At 42.2% G+C, this 23866-nt stretch overlaps 2 protein-coding genes across 2 annotated transcripts in view; one reads left to right on the top strand and one right to left on the bottom strand.

Annotated features, from left to right (window-relative positions):
• The window catches only part of LOC135084273 (latrophilin Cirl), a 418461-nt gene that overhangs the window by 223101 nt on the left and 171494 nt on the right, over window positions 1–23866 (top strand). The window lies entirely within an intron of this gene.
• LOC135084083 (uncharacterized) lies at window positions 11104–16974 on the bottom strand. The gene has a single exon (XM_063978826.1). The coding sequence runs from the start codon at window positions 16972–16974 to the stop codon at window positions 11812–11814; it is 5163 nt and encodes a 1720-aa protein (XP_063834896.1). The 3' UTR covers window positions 11104–11811.

Below are 23866 nucleotides of genomic sequence, written 5' to 3'. Positions count from 1 at the left end.
AACTTTTGGCCACTTTGAGTCATGACCTATTTGACGCTGACTATACATTGTTATGAAATAAAAGTCTTCATTGTCATGGTGATTATTTTATTAGTAACTTCAAAATGACTTCATATGAAATAACTAAAGACGTGGTTTCTCTTGCACGCCCCCCATTGCACCGGTAGGTGGCGCCACCATAAATCATGTTAATAACCCTAGTTTTTGTCGTTGTTCCCCCTTAAATACATTGCCTTTAACGAGTCTAGCTCGTTGCCTTGTAGTTTTGGCAGTGTAGAAATATAATGTGGTTTTTCCCATTCGGGGAAGGAAATCTATCTACTAGGTATACTGCATGTGTCGTTAATTTCTGTTATATTGTAATAAGTATCGTTTTCGCCAAATAATTCACGTCTTCGTCCACTGCTGGACAAAGGCCTCTCCCAAAGATTTTCACAACAACCAGTCCCGCATCCAGGAGCTTCGCGCGATCTTTACAAGATAGAAAGAGTCAGCGTTTGAGAGAAAACTCTGTAACGGTGATACTTTTTCATTCATTCTATTTTCACCTTAAGTTTGTCACGGTCTACATATTATAAAGACTGAATTTACTTATTAACCACATTTATTAGCAAACTTGAACATTAAAACCTTTAGCATTAATATACGCGCGAAAATACCGAAAGTCAAGTGACAGATCGTAGTGAAGTGCACGGGTCATCGATTGAATAGTGATGGAATGCGTAGATTCGATTTAACCCGCTAACAACTCGGCCATCCTGCAACATCTTCGGTCCTCCGAAGATCACCTTTGGAGCAGCGTCTGCAGGCTCCACCACCACGTCGCAGCGGTCCTCGTACATCACGCCTTGTCACCACGATTTCCAAGGAAGATGTCATCCCCTCTCAAGGAAGAGAGTGGACTGATAGTGGCAAGGCCCCGAAGGCAACCATTTGAGTCAGTGCTGGCAGGCCCCTAAGGCAAGCACGAAACTAATGCTGTTAGGCCCCCTAAGGCAAGCACTAGATCAAGACTGTTAGGCCCCAAAGGCAATCATTGAACAGATGCTATTAGGCTCCGAAAGCAAGCACTGAACCAATGCTGTTAGGCCCCTAAGGCAAACACTGAACCAATGCTGTTAGGCCCCTAAGGCAAACACTGAACCAATGCTGTTAGGCCCCTAAGGCAAACACTGAACCAATGCTGTTAGGCCCCTAAGGCAAACACTGAACCAATGCTGTTAGGCCCCTAAGGCAAACACTGAACCAATGCTGTTAGGCCCCTAAGGCAAACACTGAACCAATGCTGTTAGGCTCCGAAAGCAAGCATTATTGACTAGCACCATAAGGTCCCGATAGACAAGGCAATGTAAGAGAACACACGCTATGGACGCCCCAAAGGCAAGCGTCATCATTCACATGAAGATAGTATTGTGTGAGGCTCCGAGAGCAAATTAAGGCAAAACACTGTGTAGGCCCCGGAAGCAAGTGTCAGCCACTACAACCAAGGTGAATTAAGGCTCCGAAAGCAGGTATCACTCGCTGTGTAGGCCCCGAAGGCAAGGAGTTAATAATTCACAGAATAGTGATATAGGGCTTCGAAAGCAAGCACAGTGTATACGCTGTAGCCCCGTAGGCAAGCGTAGAAAAACAGATAATCTAAAATTAATTGAGTAATTAATCTTCACCAGATGAGGAACTTTTATATCTGTGTTCCTTGCTCTTACGACATCTACTTGCCTTGTGACCTAATTTGCCACAAACAAAACATTTTATATTTTTGTTAGAACTGACACTTCTCAATGCTGTCACAGGTTGGTCTTGTTCTACACTAGCATCTAAATTATTGATACTGGCCAAATATTGGAGAAGAGAGGCAGTGTCTCGGCACCCAGCTGACTTCGCACCAACTTCTAATAATTTGTTGCCAAGAGTACCAATGATGGCTTCCGTGATCACTTCATCACTTAATTGACATGACATACCTATTCCCAATTTATTGTAATAAAATTCTATAGGCTCTTCATTAGGCAACCGGACTCGATTCACTAAGTCCCTGATTTGTGATAATTTATTTTTAGTGAAAGGAAAAGCCTTTATTAATTTTTCCTTCCACTCAATCCAACTAATCTCATATGATGCTTGTTGCTCATACCATCCCTTAGCATAACCACTCAACTTTGCAGTACAATTACAAATTAAGGTACGCTCATCCCAACCATGCATCTTAGCGGTGCTTTCTAAATTTCTAATCCAATGTTCTACAGAGACCGATGTAGTTTGTGGATTGAACTCAGGTATGAAGTCATTACGCCCCACATAACGCACAACTGGCTTTGATATTGCCTCACTAAAATTAGTCTTTGGCACCCATGCCACTGATGAAACAGAAACCGGCGGGGATGGTGTTGATTCATTATGATAATTACTTGTTTTCCGTAACTCTCTAATCAATCCCTCCAGGGCATCAATACGCTTGTCTTTATCCTTCAGATCTCTTTTATACTTCTTCTTTATTCTACCAGATGAAGAGGATGAACTTGAGCTATGTGACCGTTTACTATGTTTTGACCGACCCATTATTACACAAGTAACCAAAACCAAAACACAAAAAATCACATGCACACAACTGTTATACTAACAGCACATATAGTTCAATAAAATGCAATCGAAAGTTAGTCACTACAATGACCATCAATCATTAGAAAAATGAAAATTAAGTTTTGTCAATATAAATTGTTCAAATCTTTTAAGTGTCCAACACACAATAAAACTCTGAAATAAGTTTACATTGCACACAAAATGTTCTGTACTGACTAGTTCCACTGCACTTTAATGTTATTATTTAAAATAAAATTCAATAGTCCAAAATGATACAGCTCACCGATAAGCAGGAACAATGATTGCACCTTCAAGAGGTGTTATTTATGCACATGCAACCCTTCACCTCAAGACCTTTTTAACAAGATCTATTGACTTTGAACAGGACAGCAGCTATTCCTGACCCTAAAATATTTCACCAACAAAACCAGTCACCACAGAAACTTGTCACAACATGCTTGTAGTAGTACTTTTTCACACATCAGTTTTGCATTCAATGTCACAGAAAACTATAAATACACACGTACTAGAACACTAAGTATGCCGTTTTCACTGAACAACATCCATTTAAGTAGAATGTACAAGAAATAAAGTACTTTTCATCAACTTGTAGGTAGCGTCCCATACACACTGAAACTCGCAACAGATCGTACAAATTAATATAGTTTAAGGGTACTGATCGCACTTCTGAACTCTATAAAGACTGAATTTACTTATTAACCACATTTATTAGCAAACTTGAACATTAAAACCTTTAGCATTAATATACGCGCGAAAATACCGAAAGTCAAGTGACAGATCGTAGTGAAGTGCACGGGTCATCGATTGAATAGTGATGGAATGCGTAGATTCGATTTAACCCGCTAACAATATAAGAGACACCCTGTAAGTCGTGAATCTAAATACAAAAAGATTAATAAATTCATACACCAAACGACACTAAAACACAATCATAAACAAAAACGCCAGCGTATTTATTCACAAAACTAATTTCGGTGGGCAATCAAGATTGAATATCTAATTAATTCCACCTCCAAAACACGATTAATGACGTTTCAAGTTAACGTTACAAGTGTGAGCTTTGCGAGATAAGTATGCTAAACAGCTGAATTATGGCCGCCATGAAAAAATAACCAAAAAGGGCGAAAATAAATAAAATGTACAGATAGGTACTGAGATTGGACGTAATAAATTGCCTTCAAATGTTGTCATGAGTAAAATTTATGCAGGGTGAAAAACAACTGAGGGACCCCTCAGATTTTAAAACTAAAGAAATAAGTTTAAAAGGACAATGACCAAAAGTGGTCCAAATGTCCACCACTAATGAGACCTATATTGGCTTATAGTCCATTAAATAGAGATTAACTTTCAGTATGGGACGAAAAAAAAATAAGCTGTCAGTAAAAAGTTATGACTGTATGAAAAATTATAGTAGTTTACGCGCTAATCTTAGGAACTACTGGTCCGATTTGAAAAAATATTTTTGTTATAGATAGCCCATTTATGAAGGATGGTTTAGGTTATATAACATCACCCTACAACCAATAGGGGCGGATCAGTAAACACAAATGTTGTAAAAATGGGAAATATTATTCTAACTATTTTCACGCGTACAAAGTCGTAGGCACAGCTAGTATAATATAATATGTATAATATAATTCATCTATATCCCCGCGCCAGTTGGAAATAAGACTTCGTTTACCCCTTTCGCCTTATTCCAAGTATTCCAATACTGTTGTCTTTCTTCTGAGCTTTTTTTTTTCTTTTAGCGAGAACCTAACACACCACACTAAGCGACATGACATAACATGCATAGATTAGTCCAAAATGTGTGATGGATAGAATGATATCAAGAACATTTTTCCGATGAAAAGGTAAAAAACATGACTTTTCATTCAGTCATAACCTTTTACTGACAGCATATTTTTGATTGCGTTTTGGTTATAATTAATCAGTATTTAGTAGACTATTTTACTACATAGGTCTCGTTAGTGGTGGACATTTGGACCACACTCCATACATTTTTGGTCATTGTCCTTTAATTTAATTTGCTTACACGTCAAAAAAAATCCAAAATTTGCCTCTATTTTGTCACAACTTCCCACGTATCAGTAGAATTTCCATTTAACACCGTTTCCCTGAATTCACATTTTATATTCGGATGTAAACACACAAAATGCGAAAGAGATAGATGCTACAATACAGCGAATATAACAGTGATTGCTCACGAAACTAACAAATTACAGATTTTGTAATAGTTCTCAGTACTGGAATATTATTGTAAATTTTCTGGTACTTGTCCAAATTATTGGCCCGAAGCAGTCCAAGTAATATTGGGAGTGGTACGTGTAAAAGTGCCTTTTACACGACTTACTAAGAATAAATGAATTTTATGAATACTTTTTAATGAATTTAACATCGCTGATTTCGAAATAATAATAGTTTTTTTATGAATCTTGTGCTAATTGCTGTATGAATTCCGATAGCGTAGTAAATTATTAATTATAATGTTAAAAACTTGTTTTTGTTGGGACCAAACCCACGACCTCGGCGTAATTCCCGATTTCTCAACGAGCAAAATCATACTTAGTTTTAAATACTTTTTGTTTTCACGTACAGTACACCCTGTATGTATTACCTATTTGTGTAGTCTCATTAAAACAAATATCTAGCACGTTTAAAATAAACCTGTGAAAGCGATTTGCTTGTTCTATTAAAATAATAATTGCAATTATTAATTCTATAACTCAAGCATATTAATTATTTTATCTAATCAAATATTCGATCAGCTTACTCTATTGAATTTCAAATTGAAATTTAGATAAAATAATTTGAATACCTGCAATACCTAGTATTATAATTTATGATTTCTGATAATTCATTAATTTCAAGCCGTCATAATGAAGCTGCAATATTAATGATGATCATTCTTTAATGATATACCAATTAGCACCTGGTTTTGTTGATTGGGACAAAAAATATACAGAATTATGATAATTTATTTTGAATGATTATGTTCCTGATCAACGTTTGCGAATCGGACGCTAGACTCTAATGTCTTTTGTATGAAATAAGTTATCGTAACGCAACGGACAAAACCACTATAATCTTAAATACCTATATCATTTGTGGACGACACATTACTTAGCGTAAATTATAGTTTACGTATCTTTGAAAATGATGAATCACACTGCATAATCTTCAAATGACAAATTGCTGATTCGAATCATAAGTTAAAAGTAAAATCTTCTTAAGATACCCATCAAGATAAGCAAGCACGATCTAAATTACACACAGCGCCATCTATTGCCGCCAAAAAACACTAAACCCCACCCAATATTTTTACACTAACGTCTCAATACATAGCTGACACGTGACTAAACATGATCAGGCACCTAAAGCGTTTATGTCAATGCCATAAACTTTTACTGTATCGCCATGGCCGCCATCCTAAGTTACCCATGCTTTATGTCATAATACAGGGTGGCTGGTAATGGATGTTTGACTACTTTATGGGGGATGGCGTTTGAATATGAATTGGTTTTTCCTTCGGTATGGGGTTTGATACTTGCATTGATATTTTTTAGCTTTGTTGTTTAAATTTTTGTTCAGAGTCTTCGATTCCTGCTGTGCTCCATTTACCCGACTGCGTGACGTAAAGGAGTGGTAATTTGTATATTATTTTGATTTCTATTTATTGCAATTTTAACACTGGTGCATACATGAGGCAATGAATAAATAAATTGGGCGTAAAGATGGTTCATTAACTTTAAACTTACAAAAGTATGCAGTTCCCTCCTAATAATCAATTGTTTTTCAAAATAAGTTGGGTGTCAATATTATTATAAATAAAGTATGCTTTCAGTGCTATAAGGAAATATCGATTGTGTTGTTATTCATCCAGAGAACTTTAAAAATTATCTTACACACCCTGTATAGACCATAGCAATTGAGAATTTTAGCCAACCTCTGTCGTAAGTTATGGCCTTTGCTAACACTATAAGAGGGTTTTCAGGGCACGGCAAAGTATTTCCTTACAAGAAACCACGCGAACTGGTACTTAGGATAAGGGTCTTTGCACACTAACAAAATAATAGGAAAAGTTGAATTAGCTCTTCTGCCTACAGGTTTCTTACAGGATTCTTACGCCCGTATTCACAAACATTACAATGAGATCTCACAGTACGCGTGGACGCACAGGGTGACACACGAACCAATCACAGTGCTCTATTCAATGCTGTGTGTTCGATTTGCTGTTTCACTTAAGCAAGTATCGTTTGTGAATACGGGTGTTAGATATTAAAATAAATATGTAAGCTTAAAACTTCTGACTACTGAGGGTTGAAACCAATCCTAACACAAGCTATTTGCTGACATGGTATAATGTTTTATTGTATTGGTTTTCAATTAGGACTTGAAGCGATTTGAATCGAAGAACTGTATGTATGGCATGTAGACAAATCATCATCATCATAATTTCAGCCGCAGGACGTCCACTGCTGAACATAGGCCTCCCCCAATGACTTCCACATCGCCAGGTTGGTAGCGGCTTGCATTTAGCGCTTTCCTGCTACCTTGGGTGGACGTCTCACGCTGCGTTTTCCTGTACGTTTCCTCCACTCCAGAACCTCTCTGCCCCATCAGCCGTCAGTTCTGTGTACTATGTACCCTGCCCTTACTACTTCAGCTCGCTAATCCGTCGGGCTATGTCAGCGACTTGCGTTATTTTACGAATCTCCTCATTTCTGATTTAGACAAATTAGCTCTGCTATTTTTCCTCTGCAACAGTGTAGCCTCGCCCTTATAATATGAAAATTTCACGGCACTCAATAGTTGAAAGGCGATTTAGTTGAATGCATTGACTAAATTGAACGAGTTATAAAAGTGTCCATTCAATGCATTCGGATGGTTCTGTAGAGATTGGTCACTTTACTGTACATAAGTGTGGAGTACCATTTTATTATGTAACAAAATTTAGGTTGAGTTGTGGACATTTTGAGTTAGTTAGCAGCAGAGGCCATTGTGGTCTTTTTTTATCCACAACGAGGTAGCTCTTGGCCTGTATCTCTCCTGATGGTAAGTGATGATCAGGCCGAAGGTGGAAGCGAGCTTCACTCGGAATCCTCAACCACAGAGGAACTGGCTCTGTGGTCTTACCTCTAACTGCCTTGACACAACAATGCTGTTAACATTGTTGTTATGGCGACAGACTTAGGTAAAATGGTGGTAGCTAGCCAGCCGGACTTAGAACAAGCTCCCACTGGGAATCGAACCCGGGACCTCTGCGTCTGAAGTAGGTGGTCTTACCACTAGACCACAGAGGCGGTTAATCTTATAGGAGTATAATCGTTCCTACCATTGCAACTCCTGTGTCAAAAACAACAGTTAATAAAATTTTACCAGTAAGATGGTAGATGTTGTAATTAGTTTGCTTGCTTCTATTGCACTTTTTCACCCTCCCAATAATATGGTCCCCAAAACTGTCGCACTTTTGAGAAATTACTGTTATTTATATTAATCATATCTTTTAGACTGTCTTTAACTCCTACCTACGAGTACCAACCAATATACCCTTTGATTCTACTTATTGTAAACTCGCAATGTAGGTATCCTTTTACATATTTCAGTATCTTTTCCAACCTCACCAAACTCACTGTCTTTTCAACTTTTCTCATATTTAGCCTCAATATTCGGTTCTGTTATGAAACTACGAAAATAAAAACGAATTGTCTAACTTCGACAATTTTAGGGATCCATACCCAAAGAATAAAAACTGAACCCTATTAAGTATTAAGACTTCGTTGTCTGTCTGTCACCAGGGTGTATTTCATGAACCGTGATAGTTTTATAATACAAACAGCTAGGGACTGGAATTTGCTGCCTGCTGCTTTAGTCACTATAATCCGGACCTTTTCAAGGCGAGAGTGAATAGGCACTTACAGGGCAGATAGACGGCATCTCATTTAACACCAGGTGCGATTGCGGTCAAATACTTGCCTTGTTATGCATAAAAACAATAGATAGACCGTTGAAATTTTAATATGACGTATTTCTGTTGTCGTTATAGCAACAAATACTAAAAACAGAATAAAATAAATATTTAAGTAGGGCCCCCAACAAAAGCGTCGTACGGAACCCTTCTTGCGCGAATCCCGACTCGCACTTGGCCCGTTTTGTTTTTTAGTATCCACAATCTTTTCGGACTAGTATTATTCGTAACTTACGAGAACATATCCGACTGGATATAGTCTAGAATCTAGATCTAGACAGTTATCGGGGGGAAATCGGGGACTTTACGATAGCACAGAATAGGTATTATATTCAGATTTTAGGTTTTAATTAGTTGGCGATATTGATTTGGGATTTTTTGAATAGAAACTTATTTTATATTCCATACGCACGTACTCGTACCTACGTTAATAAAATTGGCCAATCTTGGTTATAAAAAAATCTAATAAATAAAGGAGATAATTTTTTGGGCTATTTTTTATTTAGAAATAAAAATGCAGATACGGAATCCTTAATTTAAATTTTTAGTTAAAATTACCTGGATAGACGATTTGCTCAATATTATTTGGATAGGCCTAGTCAAAGTTAAGTTTTTTTTCTTACCTATCCTATCAATTTATAATAACTAACGTCACCACTAGGGCATGAATATCGGAATCTCGGAATCTCGTAATATCGGAATCTCGGACTGCGAGATCCGATATTTCAATTCCGATATTGAGCGACCCAATATCATAATATCGGAATCAGATAAAAGTTTTAATTGAGATTTTAAACAAAGCGTTTAAACTCGCCACAAAGCCCAAAGTACATGATTGGATTGATTTTCTCATGTCTCTCACCATCACTTTTTGTTCCACTGCAAATATTTTAATATCTTTACTATTTATGGTTAACTTAACTTGATCTAAATCAATTTTAGCATTTGCCATAGGTACTTGGTCAACAAAGAACGACATCTCAACTCCCTTTCAAACATTAATTTTACTGGACATGGACCGTCAGTTCTGCGTACTATGCCCTGCCCAATGCCACTTCAGCTTGCTAATCCGTCGGGCTATGTCAGCGACCTTAGTTAGTTCACGGAGGTCCTCATTTCTGATTAGATCTCGTAAAGAAACACCAAGCTTATGCCTCTCCATAGCACGTTGTGCCCTATATTCAAAGGCCACGTTTTCGAGCCGTATATCATCACCGGTAACACACACTAATTGAAGACTTTCGTCTTCGTATTCGACGATTTACCTCTTTCTCGAAATTGCATCTAACTACCTAGCTGATCGTTTGTCCGAGATAGACATACTTACTTGTCAACAATCTCGAGAATCGAGCTCCTAACCGAAACTGGGTAAGGAGCAACATGGACATTCGACATAAGCTTCGTTTTTTCCATATTCATCCGAAGGCCTACCTGTTGGGAAACTCGATTAAGGTCTTCGAGCATTGTGATAAGGTCTTCCAACGTAAGGCAGAACCGTTGGAAGACCTAACCTAAGAAGAAGGTACGCAAAACAGACGGACGATGAGGCAGCAAGGTTCTGAAGTGGAGGCCACGTACCGGAAAGCACAGCGTAGGACTCATAACCACAGGGTGGACCGACGACCTCATAAAGGTAGCAGGAAGGCGCTGAATGAAGGCCGACACCAACCGGCCATTGTGAATATCAGCATCGGAGCCTGTGTTCAGCAGTGGACGTCCTATGGCTGACATGATGATGGTTTTGTGAGTTGTACCACAGAATAATAAGTACTACGTACAGAAGTTTTACTTCGCGAAGGTATTTAAAAAAATGTATGCTCAATGTCACTAACAATATGGTGTAATTTAGCTTGTCTCAAGAGTCAAGCACCATTTTGTTGACAAACGTCAGTGATCGGCACTGCGCCGAAGCTATAGGGTTGACTTCGGTAAACAAAAACACTTTAATTATTTGCTAGTCCATATAGGCTCATTATCAGTAACCATTCATTAACAGGTGATCCGTCTGCTCGTTTGCCTCTTGTCACATAAAAAACCAAATGCAATGGATACCCATAACGTAAAAATTAAAGATTTTGATTAGAATCATTATTTTATTGTAAACAATCCAGAATTCTTACGAATATAACCAAATATTAATTTTATAGCACATGAACTCAATTCCGATATTAATATCGGAATTCCGATATTGAGATCTAATATCGGAATCCAATATCGGAATTGAAAACCTTCCGATATTACATGCCCTAGTCACCACCTTGTGTTCGGACTTAAAAGTCGCCATAAACGATCGTTTAACCTGACGAACGTTCATGGTTTAAACACAAAATTATACTCACTTCACAATCAACTTGATTCAAACCTGCAATGTCTGACCAAATTGGGAACACAGTGCCTTGGTGTGGTGGATTGCAGTGGACTGTATGCGTTTGTGTGTGTTCGAGAGCGCTGACCGGACGATGATGACTGCCGTTGAGAGCTTGCCCTTACTATGTCAGGCGTAGTAGGTGCTACTTGCAGGAATAAAACCACTATTTCACTTGCTGAGACTTCTCGCGTTTATTATTCGCTTCCTTTTCTCAGTTCTTGCTTCTTCAGATCACTTGTTGCTTGGAGCACTTGTTCTCTGAACTGAACAAAACATGCCAGCTGGAGCGGTTCATTCTGTATTTATGGGGAGCGGCTATCTCCGTCCCGCTTTCACACGCTATTGCTATCCCTGTCTTCGGGAAATCCACAGATTTTGCTAATTTTCTCCAACTGGCAGGTAGTTTTACAATGGTTTCTTATTTTCTACAGTTGCGTAATTAAATTATCTACATTATACAAAAAGTTTCATCTCAAAATTCCCAAAATTGGCGAAGTTATTGACAAAAAACCTAAAACGGCTCTCTTTACGGTATTGCCTCGCGCAACGGACCATCCGTGCAAGACAAGGACAAAACATATTGCTATCTCGCGCTCTAGAATGTTCGAAGCGAGAGGTCCGATATTTCTGTCTCGTTTCTTCTCTATTTTTTCCTGAACATTCCAGATTTTCCAGAAAAGTGTGAAAGAGAAGCTATTTTGTGGAAGTGAGAGATCAGATAATGCAAGAAAGAGGCCTACCGAGTGAGTAAGCGAGAGAGCCTGATGGTTTTCGCTACGGTATTGCCTTTTTGGCGAAAATTTCATGTTCATTTTCTTAATTACGAAACAGATTAATTAGCTAGTTTGCACTATTTGACATGATGCTGCCAACATTAATCTTGACTATTATTGACGTCGCTAACATTCTCCCCCGCAGTGCGAAGCACTCCTTCCTCCGGATGCGACGTCTTGGCAGGAACCAGGACTACCACTCGTCGCGTCGGTCGCCGCAGCACTCCTCCGGGTGTTCGCACGTCGAGGATTCTTACTCTGCCGTCCGGTCCAGGATACACTCGCAGCACTTCCCCTCGTGGCCAAGTGTTTCTTGGTAGCGTCGCGTCGACTATTAATACGACGTCGCCGACTTGAGGGTCTTCGGTCTCCCGGCCGGCTATTTTCCTCGGCATCAAAGTTGGCAGGTATTCCTTCAGCCACCTTTGCCAGAAGTGGTCCGTCAAGCGCTGCGCTGTCCTCCAGTTCGCCTTCCCGATGAGATCGTGGTCTTCAAATACGCCCGGCGCCATTGCTCCGCAGGATCTTCCGATGAGGAAGTGGTTCGGCGTTAGGCTTTCTTCGTCTTCGGGATCCATACTGATGTGGGTAAGGGGACGTGAGTTTACGATATGCTCCACTTCGAGGAGGAGCGTGTGCAGGACCTCTTCTGGCGGGGATCTTTCTTTAAGAACGGTCATTAATGATGTCTTTACCGAGCGGACCATTCTCTCCCAGGCGCCTCCCATATTCGGACATCCAGGTGGGATGAATCGCCATGTGATTCCTTCCCTTGAGGCGGCCTCTTGCAATTCTCTATTGGCCCCCACGAAGTTAGTCCCGTTGTCGCTGAAGATTATCTTCGGCGTCCCTCTTCGTGCAGCCATTCTTCGCAGGGCCATGATCATGGAGCTGGTGCTTAATGAATTAGCCAGCTCCAGGTGTATCGCTCGGGTCGTTAAGCAGGTGAACAGGGCTCCCCATCTCTTCTCAGTTCTCCTCCCGATCGTGACTTGCATCGGGCCGAAGTAATCTACTGCTGTGCAGGTGAAGGGTGGTTGATGATGCTGCAATCGTTCGGCCGGCAAGTCTCCGGTGGGTGGTATTTGAGGCTCTCCCTTGTGGACTCTGCACCATTGACACCCATGTGTGATCCATCTTGTGGTGCTGCGCAAGCCGAGTACCCAGAACTTCTGCCTTATTTCGTTGATTATCGTTGCGGAGTTGCCATGGTAGAACCGTTTGTGATAGAACCCTATGATGAGCCGGCAGATTTGACTTTTCCCGTCCAGTATGATCGGGTTGGTTCGTCCTTCTCCCGAACTAATCTTCCTGGTGCGCGTCCTCAGTTTTAGGATTCCGCGGCCATCCAGGTATATGTCAATCTTCTTTAGTCGGCTCGAGTTCTCCAATGGCCTCCCTTTTTCGAGGCAGCAAAGTTCTTTGGAGAAGCTCTCCTGCTGGCTCCTCTTGATAAGCTCCTCTTCTGCCCTATGTATGAACTTATCTTCCAGCGTTAAGAAGACCTTTTCTTCTTTCTTCTCCCGGGGAACGTGACTCGGTGTTTTCTTCCATCTTCGGTTCCTGACGATGTGGACACTTCTTTTTTCCGCTACTCTTCTTCTTAGCAGGTCGATGAACTGGAATATGCGCGCTGTACTGCGTAGCAGTCGAGTCCAGTCGGAGAATCTCTTCGGGTCCGGAGTGACTTGTGGTATGACCTTCAATGTGGCAACAACTTGGGGATTCTTCTCTTCTCCGGTGAGTTCTTCTTTGACTTCAAAGCGTCTCGCCGGCCAATCTTCTTTGTTTCCATATAAGAAGGCGGGACCTTTGAACCATCTTGCGTTTTCATCAAACTCGTTCGGAGTGCCTCTTGTGGCATCATCTGCGGGGTTTTCCTTTGTCGGCACCCATCTCCAATCTTGAATTCGCGTCAGCTCTTCAATTTCCGCGAGGCGATGGGCCACGAACGTCTTGAATTTCCTCGGGTCTGCTTTCAACCATTGAAGGACGGTGCTGGAGTCTGTCCAGAAGGTCCTCTCTTCAATCTCCAAATCGAGCTCCTTCTCCACCGATGAGGCAAGTCTGCTGCCCAATAATGCTGCTTGCAATTCCAACCGTGGGATAGACACTGGTTTGCTAGGAGCTACCCTTGCTTTCCCAGCAATCAATGCGACGCGTATCGTGCCGTCTGGGTCTTCCGTTCGCCAATAGACGGCTGCGGCGTACGCTTCTTCACTCGCGTCGCAGAACGTGTGGAGTTGCCCTCTTCTGGTTCTTGGCGACAGGCACCTTGGGATCTTCAGTTCCTTTAGTACGGCGACGTCTTCCAAGTATCTGATCCATGCGGCGACTTGTGGTTCGAGAATCTTCTCGTCCCAGTCGATCTTGGTACGCCAGATCTCCTGTATGAGTTTCTGGCCCTGTATTAGGATCGGCGTCGCGAAGCCCATGGGGTCGAACGTAGACATGACGGCGCTGGTGACTTCCCTCTTCGTTGGTACTCTTTGCCCAGCGAGTACTTCGGGCGGAGTGTTCCTGAAGCCCACGTTGAAGGCGAGTGCATCTTCTGTGATTAGCCATCTCAGCCCCAGGGTTTTCTCTTCCTTGCCCAGTTCGAGGACTTCCTCCTGTCGCTGATCTTCAATTCCTTCGAGAACGGTTGGTTGATTGCTCCCCCATCCTCTCAGGTGGAAGCTCGCCTTGTTGTGGATCGTCTGTACCTCTTTCGCGATCCGCTTGGCTTCTTCTACCGTTGTGAAACTTTGCAAGTAGTCATCCATATAATGGTTCCTCCGTATTGCTGCCACGGCTGCCGGGTGTTCCTCCTTGAAGTCTTCTGCGTTCTTGTTCATGACATAAATTGCCGTAGACGGTGATGACGTTGCCCCGAAGATCACTGAGGCCATGCGGTACTCTTCCGGTTTGCCGTTCCTCTTGCTGCCGCGCCATAAGAACCGCAGACTGTCCCGGTCTTCTTCCCTCATTTGGATGCGTAGGAACATTTCCTTGATGTCGGCGACGACGGCGACTGGACCTTCCCGGAACCTGAGAAGCACTCCGAAGAGAGACTGCAATAAGTCAGGCCCAGGCAGCAGCGCATCGTTGAGGCTCTTCCCGTTGAACTTGGCGGCGGCGTCGAGAACTATCCTTGGTTTCTTCTTTATCGGGTGCATCACCGCGAAGTGAGGTAAGTAGAATGTTCTCCCTGGCGTCGTGGTTTCTGGAGCTTTCTCTGCATATCCATTCTTCAGCAGATTTTCTATTTGTTCTTCATACGAAGTCTTCAGTGCTGGGTCCTTGTCTAATTTCTTCTCCATGTTGATGAGACGCTGGTGTGCCTGATGGTAGTTGTTCGGTAGAGTTTCCCTTTCATTTTTCCACAGCAGCCCAGACCCGAACCGTCCATTTGGTAGCCTCTTCGTGGTCTTCTCTAGGACGTCGAGTGCCCTTTTGTCGGCGTCATTACTTGGCCGACGTGCTTGCACCCCGAGCGACTCTATCTCGAAGTGCCGGCGGACCAGGGCTTCTGTTTCGTCTTCCATCAACCTGCTGTGGTGCACGAACTTGACAGGGACACTTCCTCCGGCGTCGCATCCGTGTAAGACCCATCCCAAGCTGGTCAAGGAGGCAACTGGTTCGGAGGCCTTCCCTTTGCGTAGTCTCCGTGTGACTATGAGCCCCCAGTTATCTTGCCCGATCAGTAGTTGTGGTTCTTCCTTGTCGTAGACCAGCTTGTCCTTGATCTTCTGTAAGTGTTTACACTTTTGAAGCATTCTTTCTTCGACCCCTTGTTTCGCCAGCTTCAAGTTGTCGATAGTTCTTGCTTCCATTTTGAGCTTATTTCTGCAATGGACCCCCTTGATCTTCATGTTGATTTTCTGGGAGTTGCTCTTCTGCATACCGTTCCCCCCGACCATCTCGATGGTGATGGCTTCCGGCTTTCCTTGCGCCCCAATCTTCTTTGCCACTGATGAGTCCAGCAGCGTGACGGTGGACCCTTCGTCCAGGAGCGCGAGCACTTTTGCTGTCCCTTTGGGCCCGTAGAGGTTCACCGGCGTCATCTTCAAGTAGGCCTTTCCGCAGCTCGTTGTGTGCACCGACGATACAACTCCTTCGGCGGGCTTCTCTTGAGTTTTCGCCGCTGCGGGCTTCTCCGAGTGAAGACTGATGTGATGCCACCTCATGCACTTCTTGCATGGTTGTGCCCGGCACGTGTTCCTTGAGTGCTTGAAGCGCAGACATTTGAAGCACATTCTTGCCTTCTTCACCATTTCCCACTTATCTTCAACACTGGCTTCCTTATATTTCTTACATTCGTACAACCAGTGGTCCTCACGGCACTCTGGGCACTTCTTCGCGTCAGTCTTCGGTTCTTCACGGCGTCCTTCTGTTTGTTGGACATGGTGAACCGGCCTCTTGAACATATTTCTCTTCTGGTCCCAGGACACTTCCGGGGGAGCGTAATCACTGTTAATATCTGCTTCAACTTCCATGAAGTCATACATGAGTTCGAGCGCTGGTTTTCCCTCTGCCCGGCGCTCGCGTTGGTACATCAGCCACCGAGACTTCATGGTCGGCGGCATCTTCTCTATTAGACACTCCACGGCCCCTGGTGCGCACAAATATTCTGTCTTGCCGAGTGCCCTGATGGTGGCCACGGCATTGCGGACTCGGCTGGCAAACATGCAGATCTCCCCTGATGACTCGTTGACCCTTGGCAGCCTTTCCATCTTCTTTAACTCCGCCAGGGCTATGGCTCCAGGTCTGCCGAACCGGACCTCCAGGCTCTTCATCAGCTCTTCTGGATCCTCGGCGGTGAACAGGAGGCTCTTGACTGCCTCCCTCGCGTGTCCCTGGAGACACCTTCGTAGTCGCGCCAAATTTTGTGCCGGCGTGAAGGAGCGCGCGGTGTCTTCATATGACCTTCTGAACGCGAGCCATTCTTCACATGCGCCATTGAAACTTGGGAGGTCGACCAGTTGTCTCGTGAGGCCACCCTCTGCCCTCTGTGACAGCTTGGTGATGGCCATGGCTAACTCTTGAATGTCTGTTCTCCCTTCCGTAGGTAGCGGCTGTGGCGGCGGCGGTGGCAACACTTGCGGCGGCGGTGGCGGCGGCAGCGGTAGAACTTGTGGCGGCGGCGGCAGCGGCGCGGTGGGCGGCGGCGGCGGTATCGGTTGTAGTTCTGGCGGGACCCTCTCGGCGATGGTGTTCGAGTGGTCCAACCAATTTTCGACCTGCATTTGCCTGTACTGCACTTCTTCTGGATCCTCTTCCATGTCGGAATCCAATTGGGCCAACTCCAATTCCGCTTTGGCAACTTCCAGTTCCTGGCGGGCCACTCTTAATTTGGCCTCTATTTCTGCCCTTCTTCTTGACGAGCGGACGGAGCGCGTGTCCTGATTCACTCGTGACAGTCGCGGCGTTTGTTCATGCACTTGCGGCGTGGGTGGCGCGTACTGTCCTTCAACAGTCGGCACGGTGGTCACCGTAGTCGCGGCGGCGGCGTTGGCGGCGGCGACGGTGGCGGCGGCAACATTGGCCGCGGTGGGCGTGGAGGCGGCGGCGGCGGCTGCGGCGGCGGCGGCGGCGGCGGCGGCACGTCTCTTCTCTGCTTCCGCGATACGGGCCCTTAGTGCTTCGTGTGGCTTCGTGACGTCGGCGGTTATCTCCTCTGTGTAGGAGCGCGGTGCTGGTTCCCCTCTTCCCAAATGCACGCCGGGCTCTCCCATAACCCGGGTGCTAACAGCCGGCGCGGCGTGGTCCCTGGCGATGCGCGGTGAGGACGCGCCCCCGGCGGGATACGGGGTCAGCGTTGATGAAGTATCCGTGGTTTCCGTCGGAGTACTTCCTCCATGAACCGGCGGCGACGTAATTCTCCCTGCGGCGGCGGCGCTAGCCGCGGCGGCGGCACCTCGTAGCTTCTCCGACCTGGTGACAGGCATCTTCGCTATTCCCGTAATCCGGCTACTCGAAGGACCAGGAAAATGTGGTGGATTGCAGTGGACTGTATGCGTTTGTGTGTGTTCGAGAGCGCTGACCGGACGATGATGACTGCCGTTGAGAGCTTGCCCTTACTATGTCAGGCGTAGTAGGTGCTACTTGCAGGAATAAAACCACTATTTCACTTGCTGAGACTTCTCGCGTTTATTATTCGCTTCCTTTTCTCAGTTCTTGCTTCTTCAGATCACTTGTTGCTTGGAGCACTTGTTCTCTGAACTGAACAAAACATGCCAGCTGGAGCGGTTCATTCTGTATTTATGGGGAGCGGCTATCTCCGTCCCGCTTTCACACGCTATTGCTATCCCTGTCTTCGGGAAATCCACAGATTTTGCTAATTTTCTCCAACTGGCAGGTAGTTTTACAATGGTTTCTTATTTTCTACAGTTGCGTAATTAAATTATCTACATTATACAAAAAGTTTCATCTCAAAATTCCCAAAATTGGCGAAGTTATTGACAAAAAACCTAAAACGGCTCTCTTTACGGTATTGCCTCGCGCAACGGACCATCCGTGCAAGACAAGGACAAAACATATTGCTATCTCGCGCTCTAGAATGTTCGAAGCGAGAGGTCCGATATTTCTGTCTCGTTTCTTCTCTATTTTTTCCTGAACATTCCAGATTTTCCAGAAAAGTGTGAAAGAGAAGCTATTTTGTGGAAGTGAGAGATCAGATAATGCAAGAAAGAGGCCTACCGAGTGAGTAAGCGAGAGAGCCTGATGGTTTTCGCTACGGTATTGCCTTTTTGGCGAAAATTTCATGTTCATTTTCTTAATTACGAAACAGATTAATTAGCTAGTTTGCACTATTTGACATGATGCTGCCAACATTAATCTTGACTATTATTGACGTCGCTAACACTTGGGCTATATCTCAGTCACTAACTACTGTAACCCTGTATTTTCTAAGACACGAAAATTATCATAGAAGATTTACAGATTTTATTTGAATACATTACTGTAACATTCGTAAGATAATTGGAGTCTATTTCGCACTTGTGAGCATGACTGTACTATATTTTATATACAGGATGTAGGACAGGTGAGTTTATGGACCAGTCACTTAAAAAGAGCGTGTTCACCAGGTAGTAAATCTTGGTTCTAGAGTTGCAGCGGTTCTGAGTTTACTGAGTTCAATACCAGCAGAATATATATCATTTTGCGGATTTTCACACATTTTCATTAACAATTTTCAGCTTTTTAGTTAGCCTGTGGAAATACATCCCATTTTTTAACTCTCAATTTTTTCATAAAATTGTGAAAAAAGCTCTATAAAATAACATGGTTGAAATGACATTTTTATGACAGCACAGCCATGTAAGTACTGTGTGTGACATTTTATTACTTTAGGTGCTATTTTGCAAAAAAATGTATCGCCTGATGTGCAGTCGATTGTATATCGAACAGTGAACTGTAAAACATATTAAAATCCTTTTAATTTCTGGGAACAAGGACTCAAGATCGAGTGCAGGTCAGTGATCTGAGATCTGAGTTATCGCACACCCTGTATACCGTATAATTCATTAATAAATACGCGTTTATAATAATTTTATCGGGCCATTAACTGGTAATACTAGTCGGAATCGCCGGCGTTGCTCTTTAAAGGGAATGGTAGTTATGTCCAATCTAAATTTAGAAATGGCGGACCGGACTGGCCAGAACATTCCTAGTTACAGATGGTCTAAGCGACTGGAGGATGCAGCAAAAACATTTAGTTAGAAAATAAATCTTTTCTTAGCTCGAAATAACAATTTAGAGATAGTTTACGTTAGATGTTCTCGCTAGCGACTGCGTAACATTGAATGTATGACAATGAGGGTTTTCGCGATTGAAAAATCCGCCAGATGGCAATACGTAGACGGGAGGTCCAAATGCTGCATGATTGGTGGATTTTGTCATATCTGTCAATGTCATGTCAAAAATAACCAATTAGGCTGGATTGCACCATCTTACTTTAACTTTGGCAAACGTCAAAAATCTGTCAAACTCCATACAAAAAACACCGGTTAACGTTATAGTTACGGTAAAAGTCAGGTGGTGCAACTCAGCTTTAGTAAATAAGTAACAAGACTTCAATTTCGATGAGTTCAAGTCAATTAGTTTAAAAAAATATTTAGTAAAACATCACATGGCCAACAAAAACTCAATCTTACTCTCTTATTCGAATAGATTACTAGTTTTTTACCGTAAATGTGTGAAAACCGTTAAAAAAACGATAATCATTAACTTTCCCCGGGGACAAACTTGGCCTTCACTGGTTGGGTTTTTGGCGGTTAAGCTGTAGATCTTGGCTACACAGGAGTTGCAGCGGGAACGAGAGGTGGGAATAGTCCCGTAGGCCGTATCTTGTCGCTTGAACCGCAGTCGCTTCGGGAGGCTGGGTTAAAATTTCACGACCATAATCGGTAAGCGCTGTCAGAGACCTATTCCGGTGTCCGCTCGGGAACTGCGTGTAAGTAGTTGGAGTTTTTTGCTCTGGCAATGCCAACGATGCAATTGGTGTGGAAGTTTCGAGGGATTTAATAAAATAAATAAGTACACAGAAAGTTTTTTTCTTTGGTGAAACAAATGAAGATCAATAATTTGGGTACTTAGTGCGATCAAGCAGTAAAATATCGCCTTACTTTCTCAGCGTGACCTGTGGTTGACTGGTAGAGAATGCCATCCGGCATTAAGTCAGTCACTGTACAGTGTTTAATTGCAACAAGTACCGTTTTTTAATATTTACTAAATACTAGACCGATTAAAAATAATCTTTCATCATCCTTTATTGTTTCTAATATGTAAATGAATAAGTATAGGTGGGTCAGCTAGTGCCATGTAAAATGATATTTACTTATGGCGGTTGTAAGACATTCTCTTCGCGCTAATCTTTATAGTGTTATAAAGTCTTATTTATCTCCTATTTATTGGACTAGTCACTTTTTAAGTACGCTATAGTAAATTTTAGCTGCAAAAATATCTACGCGTCATTACAGTCGGTCCAACGTGTGACCACGCTTCAAGTGAAAGACTTTTTGTGCTTAATACCCCCACTTACCCTCACTTACCCCACTTATGTGGAGGAAATTGTTGCTTGAAGTCATTCGAGTTGGCAGAATGATGAGAGACTAAAAGATACCGGTTTTTGTGACTGTCGGGAATGGTAGAATAGGGATGTTTAGTTTTTTATTACAATCTAAGTAACTTGGCAGTTCATAGTTGTGATTAAAACTTTGGTTTAAACGTCTAAATTGGACATAACTTAGGATAATGATACTGCACTGATAACGATTATTAGGTACTCAAAAACACCAATTTATATCACCTATTAATAACTAAATTTGTTTTTGAAACTTATTTTAAAGGCATAGACTGAGAAATCCACTTAGTACTTGCACCACCTAACTTAAACCGTAACTATAACTATAACCGGTGTTTTTGTGTGGAGTTTGACAGATTTTTGACGTATGTTAAACTTTAAGTAAGATGGTGCAACCCAGCCTTAATCTTTAAGTGACATACTTAAACGACTAGACTTCAAAAACACCTGGTCAACTCAACAAGGGTTGTCCAAAACGTTTCTCCGAGCCCCTAAATCGAAGGCCATAACCCAATCTTGGACAATAAAATAGACGAGCCATTTGCCAGGAAGCCTTGCAACTGCAAATTCCCTAAAACAAGCAGGGAAACCGGGAATAGCAAAACAAACAATCACTCAAGCCGGGACGCCCGCACCTGCGCGCCTCCCACTCAGGGTTGCCATAACTTAAATGATAAAACAAACAAAAAAAAACCAAGATAATGTTGTGGAATCAATTTTATGTATTTTTTTATAAAAATCACAAACTAGTCTGCAAAAGTCAGATTTACCCGATCATTTGAATAAAATGTTGCAACCAATATTAATGGCGATTGTATGTTCAAAAGATTCAAAAGATCATTCTTTTAATTGTGACATAAATTATCCTGATCTTACACTGCTCTGTTTAAAGTTAATTTATAAAACAAATACATAGCGAATTTCCATAAGTACCTACCTACATTAATTTATTACATTACGTTAACTACTACATATTCTAAATCATCATCATCATCATTTTCAGCCATAGAACGTCCACAGTGGACGTGGACAGTCAGCAGTGACTGCTAAACATAGGCCTCGCCCGATTAACTCAGAAGTTATTATTCGTAAATTCTTACAAAATAGCGTCTAATGTTTGGTAGGTGATTTTTCTCAAGATTTTTTAGTAAGCTTGTTTTCTATAAACTACATAGCCGAAATGAAATATTATAATATTAAAATCTCCAAGCTGGCAACCCTACGGCCAGGGCTAAAGAGGACGGACCTCTGGATTGTTACAATAAATGACTGTTTATATTTCTCCGACAGACCTGTCGCCGGCCACTTATTCAAGTTTAATACGATTAAAATAATCCACGACTCAGTTTTAGTCGCAGTGTTGCCATATTCAAACTTAAAACAGTTTTAAAACAAACTGCATAAAGTTTGATTTTTTTAAACTGAGGTGATTGCTCTGAAATTATATTGGTGAAATATTTCAAATAGAATAAGTTTTTTCTTACTGACTTCATTACACTGGAATTAAATTGGTGAAATCTTTCAATTATGGTAGAATGTTCTGCTTACTATGTGCCCTGCCCATTGCCACTTCAGCTTGCTAACCCGTCGGGCTATGCCAGCGACTTTAGTTCGTTTACGGATTTCCTCATTTCTGATTCGATCTCGCAAAGAAACACCAAGCATAGCCCTCTCCATAGCACGCTGTGCAATGAGAGAGTTGATTGATTTAAGTTTTTAACAACCACTCAAAACACAAGTTTTACATAATCGTACTAATTTATTGTAAAGAGGAATGTTTTTTTTTTTGTATGTTTGTAACGAATAAAGTCAAATTAATTATACTGGACCGATTTCAAAAATTCTTTCATCATTGGATTGCTACATTATCCCTAAGTAACATAGGCTAAATAATAGTAATAATAGTTGTGGAATTCCTTGGGGGAGGCCTTTGTCCAGCTGTGAACGTCAATTGGCTGAAACAAACGATCGAACATAGGCTGATATTCACGCGGACAAATCCGCGGGCAAAAGCTAGTCTTACAAAACTTACACAAAAGTTTGTTCTGCGGAAACCGAACCCCGGAAAATGGACCATCAAATAGAAGTTATTTGAACTAATCTCCAGAAATATCCTGGAAGCAATAACTCGGAAGAATGAAGTAATTCTCGGGCTATAAAGCGCAGCTAAGGGACAGTAACTCACGCCACCTGCGACGGTCCCAGGTTCGACCTCCGGCTGGAGTTCAGTTTTGGGAGAATAGACTAGGGGCTATACAATATTTTTTTTAATAAAAAAAGATTATTAGCAATTTGTATTGCCCAAATTACTAATAGTCCCATTAGCCCCTCGTGTTAAGCTAAATAAGCTTGTGTTACGAGTGGGCTCACCACAATAGTCGAGCGGCGGTGGGATTCGAACCTGCGGTCCTCGGATCTCGAGTCGGCCACTCCGACCCCTTCACCGTTCGGCTATCGTGGCTATACCTAGTAAATAAAGTGTTTACACAGACAAAAAAAAAGATAAAATAAATAAGGCATACTAATCATCATCGTCGTCATCATGGACCGACGACATCATAAAAGTCGTCGGTAGTTAGGTCGCTTGATGCAGGCCACTAACAACTGATTATGGAAATCATTGGGGGAGGCCTATGTTCAGCAGTGGACATCCTATGGCTGATTTATGATGATGTGAATTGCATTGCACTATAACCATTTTGTAACTATAAATTATTTCAAACAATAAAAAAAAAGATCTTTTTCGGAGAAGCAAAAATTTTATAAATTTTTGCGATAAATGTTTTTTTATAAGACATTTTTATTTCATTGATGAATCATTCGTCAGTACGTAAATAAATAGACAGTTCTAATACAACCTTTGCAACTCTGGCCCCTGGCCTACGTCAAACTTTGGTCCCCAGAGAACTAGAGACAAAAACAATTTCAAGTTACGGTCTTTCACCTCCTGCCCCGTGACGTCATGGTTGTCGTTACTTTCAAAAATATTGAAAAGACGTGAGCTTGACCCTTATTGGCGTTTCTTGTTTTACAATCAAATTAATTTCCTGAAAACATATTTTTTTATTTCTATCATGTGGTAGGTTAGG

Source organism: Ostrinia nubilalis, chromosome 25 (genome assembly GCF_963855985.1).
Source record: "Ostrinia nubilalis chromosome 25, ilOstNubi1.1, whole genome shotgun sequence".
In the NCBI taxonomy this organism is placed as follows: domain Eukaryota; kingdom Metazoa; phylum Arthropoda; class Insecta; order Lepidoptera; family Crambidae; genus Ostrinia; species Ostrinia nubilalis.
This window is presented reverse-complemented; position numbering and strand designations above follow the sequence as displayed.

What these genes read in the sequence shown, in the direction of transcription:
- LOC135084083 (XM_063978826.1), bottom strand. Translation starts at nt 16,974, where the DNA reads ATGGAAGAGGATCCAGAAGAAGTGCAGTACAGGCAAATGCAGGTCGAA.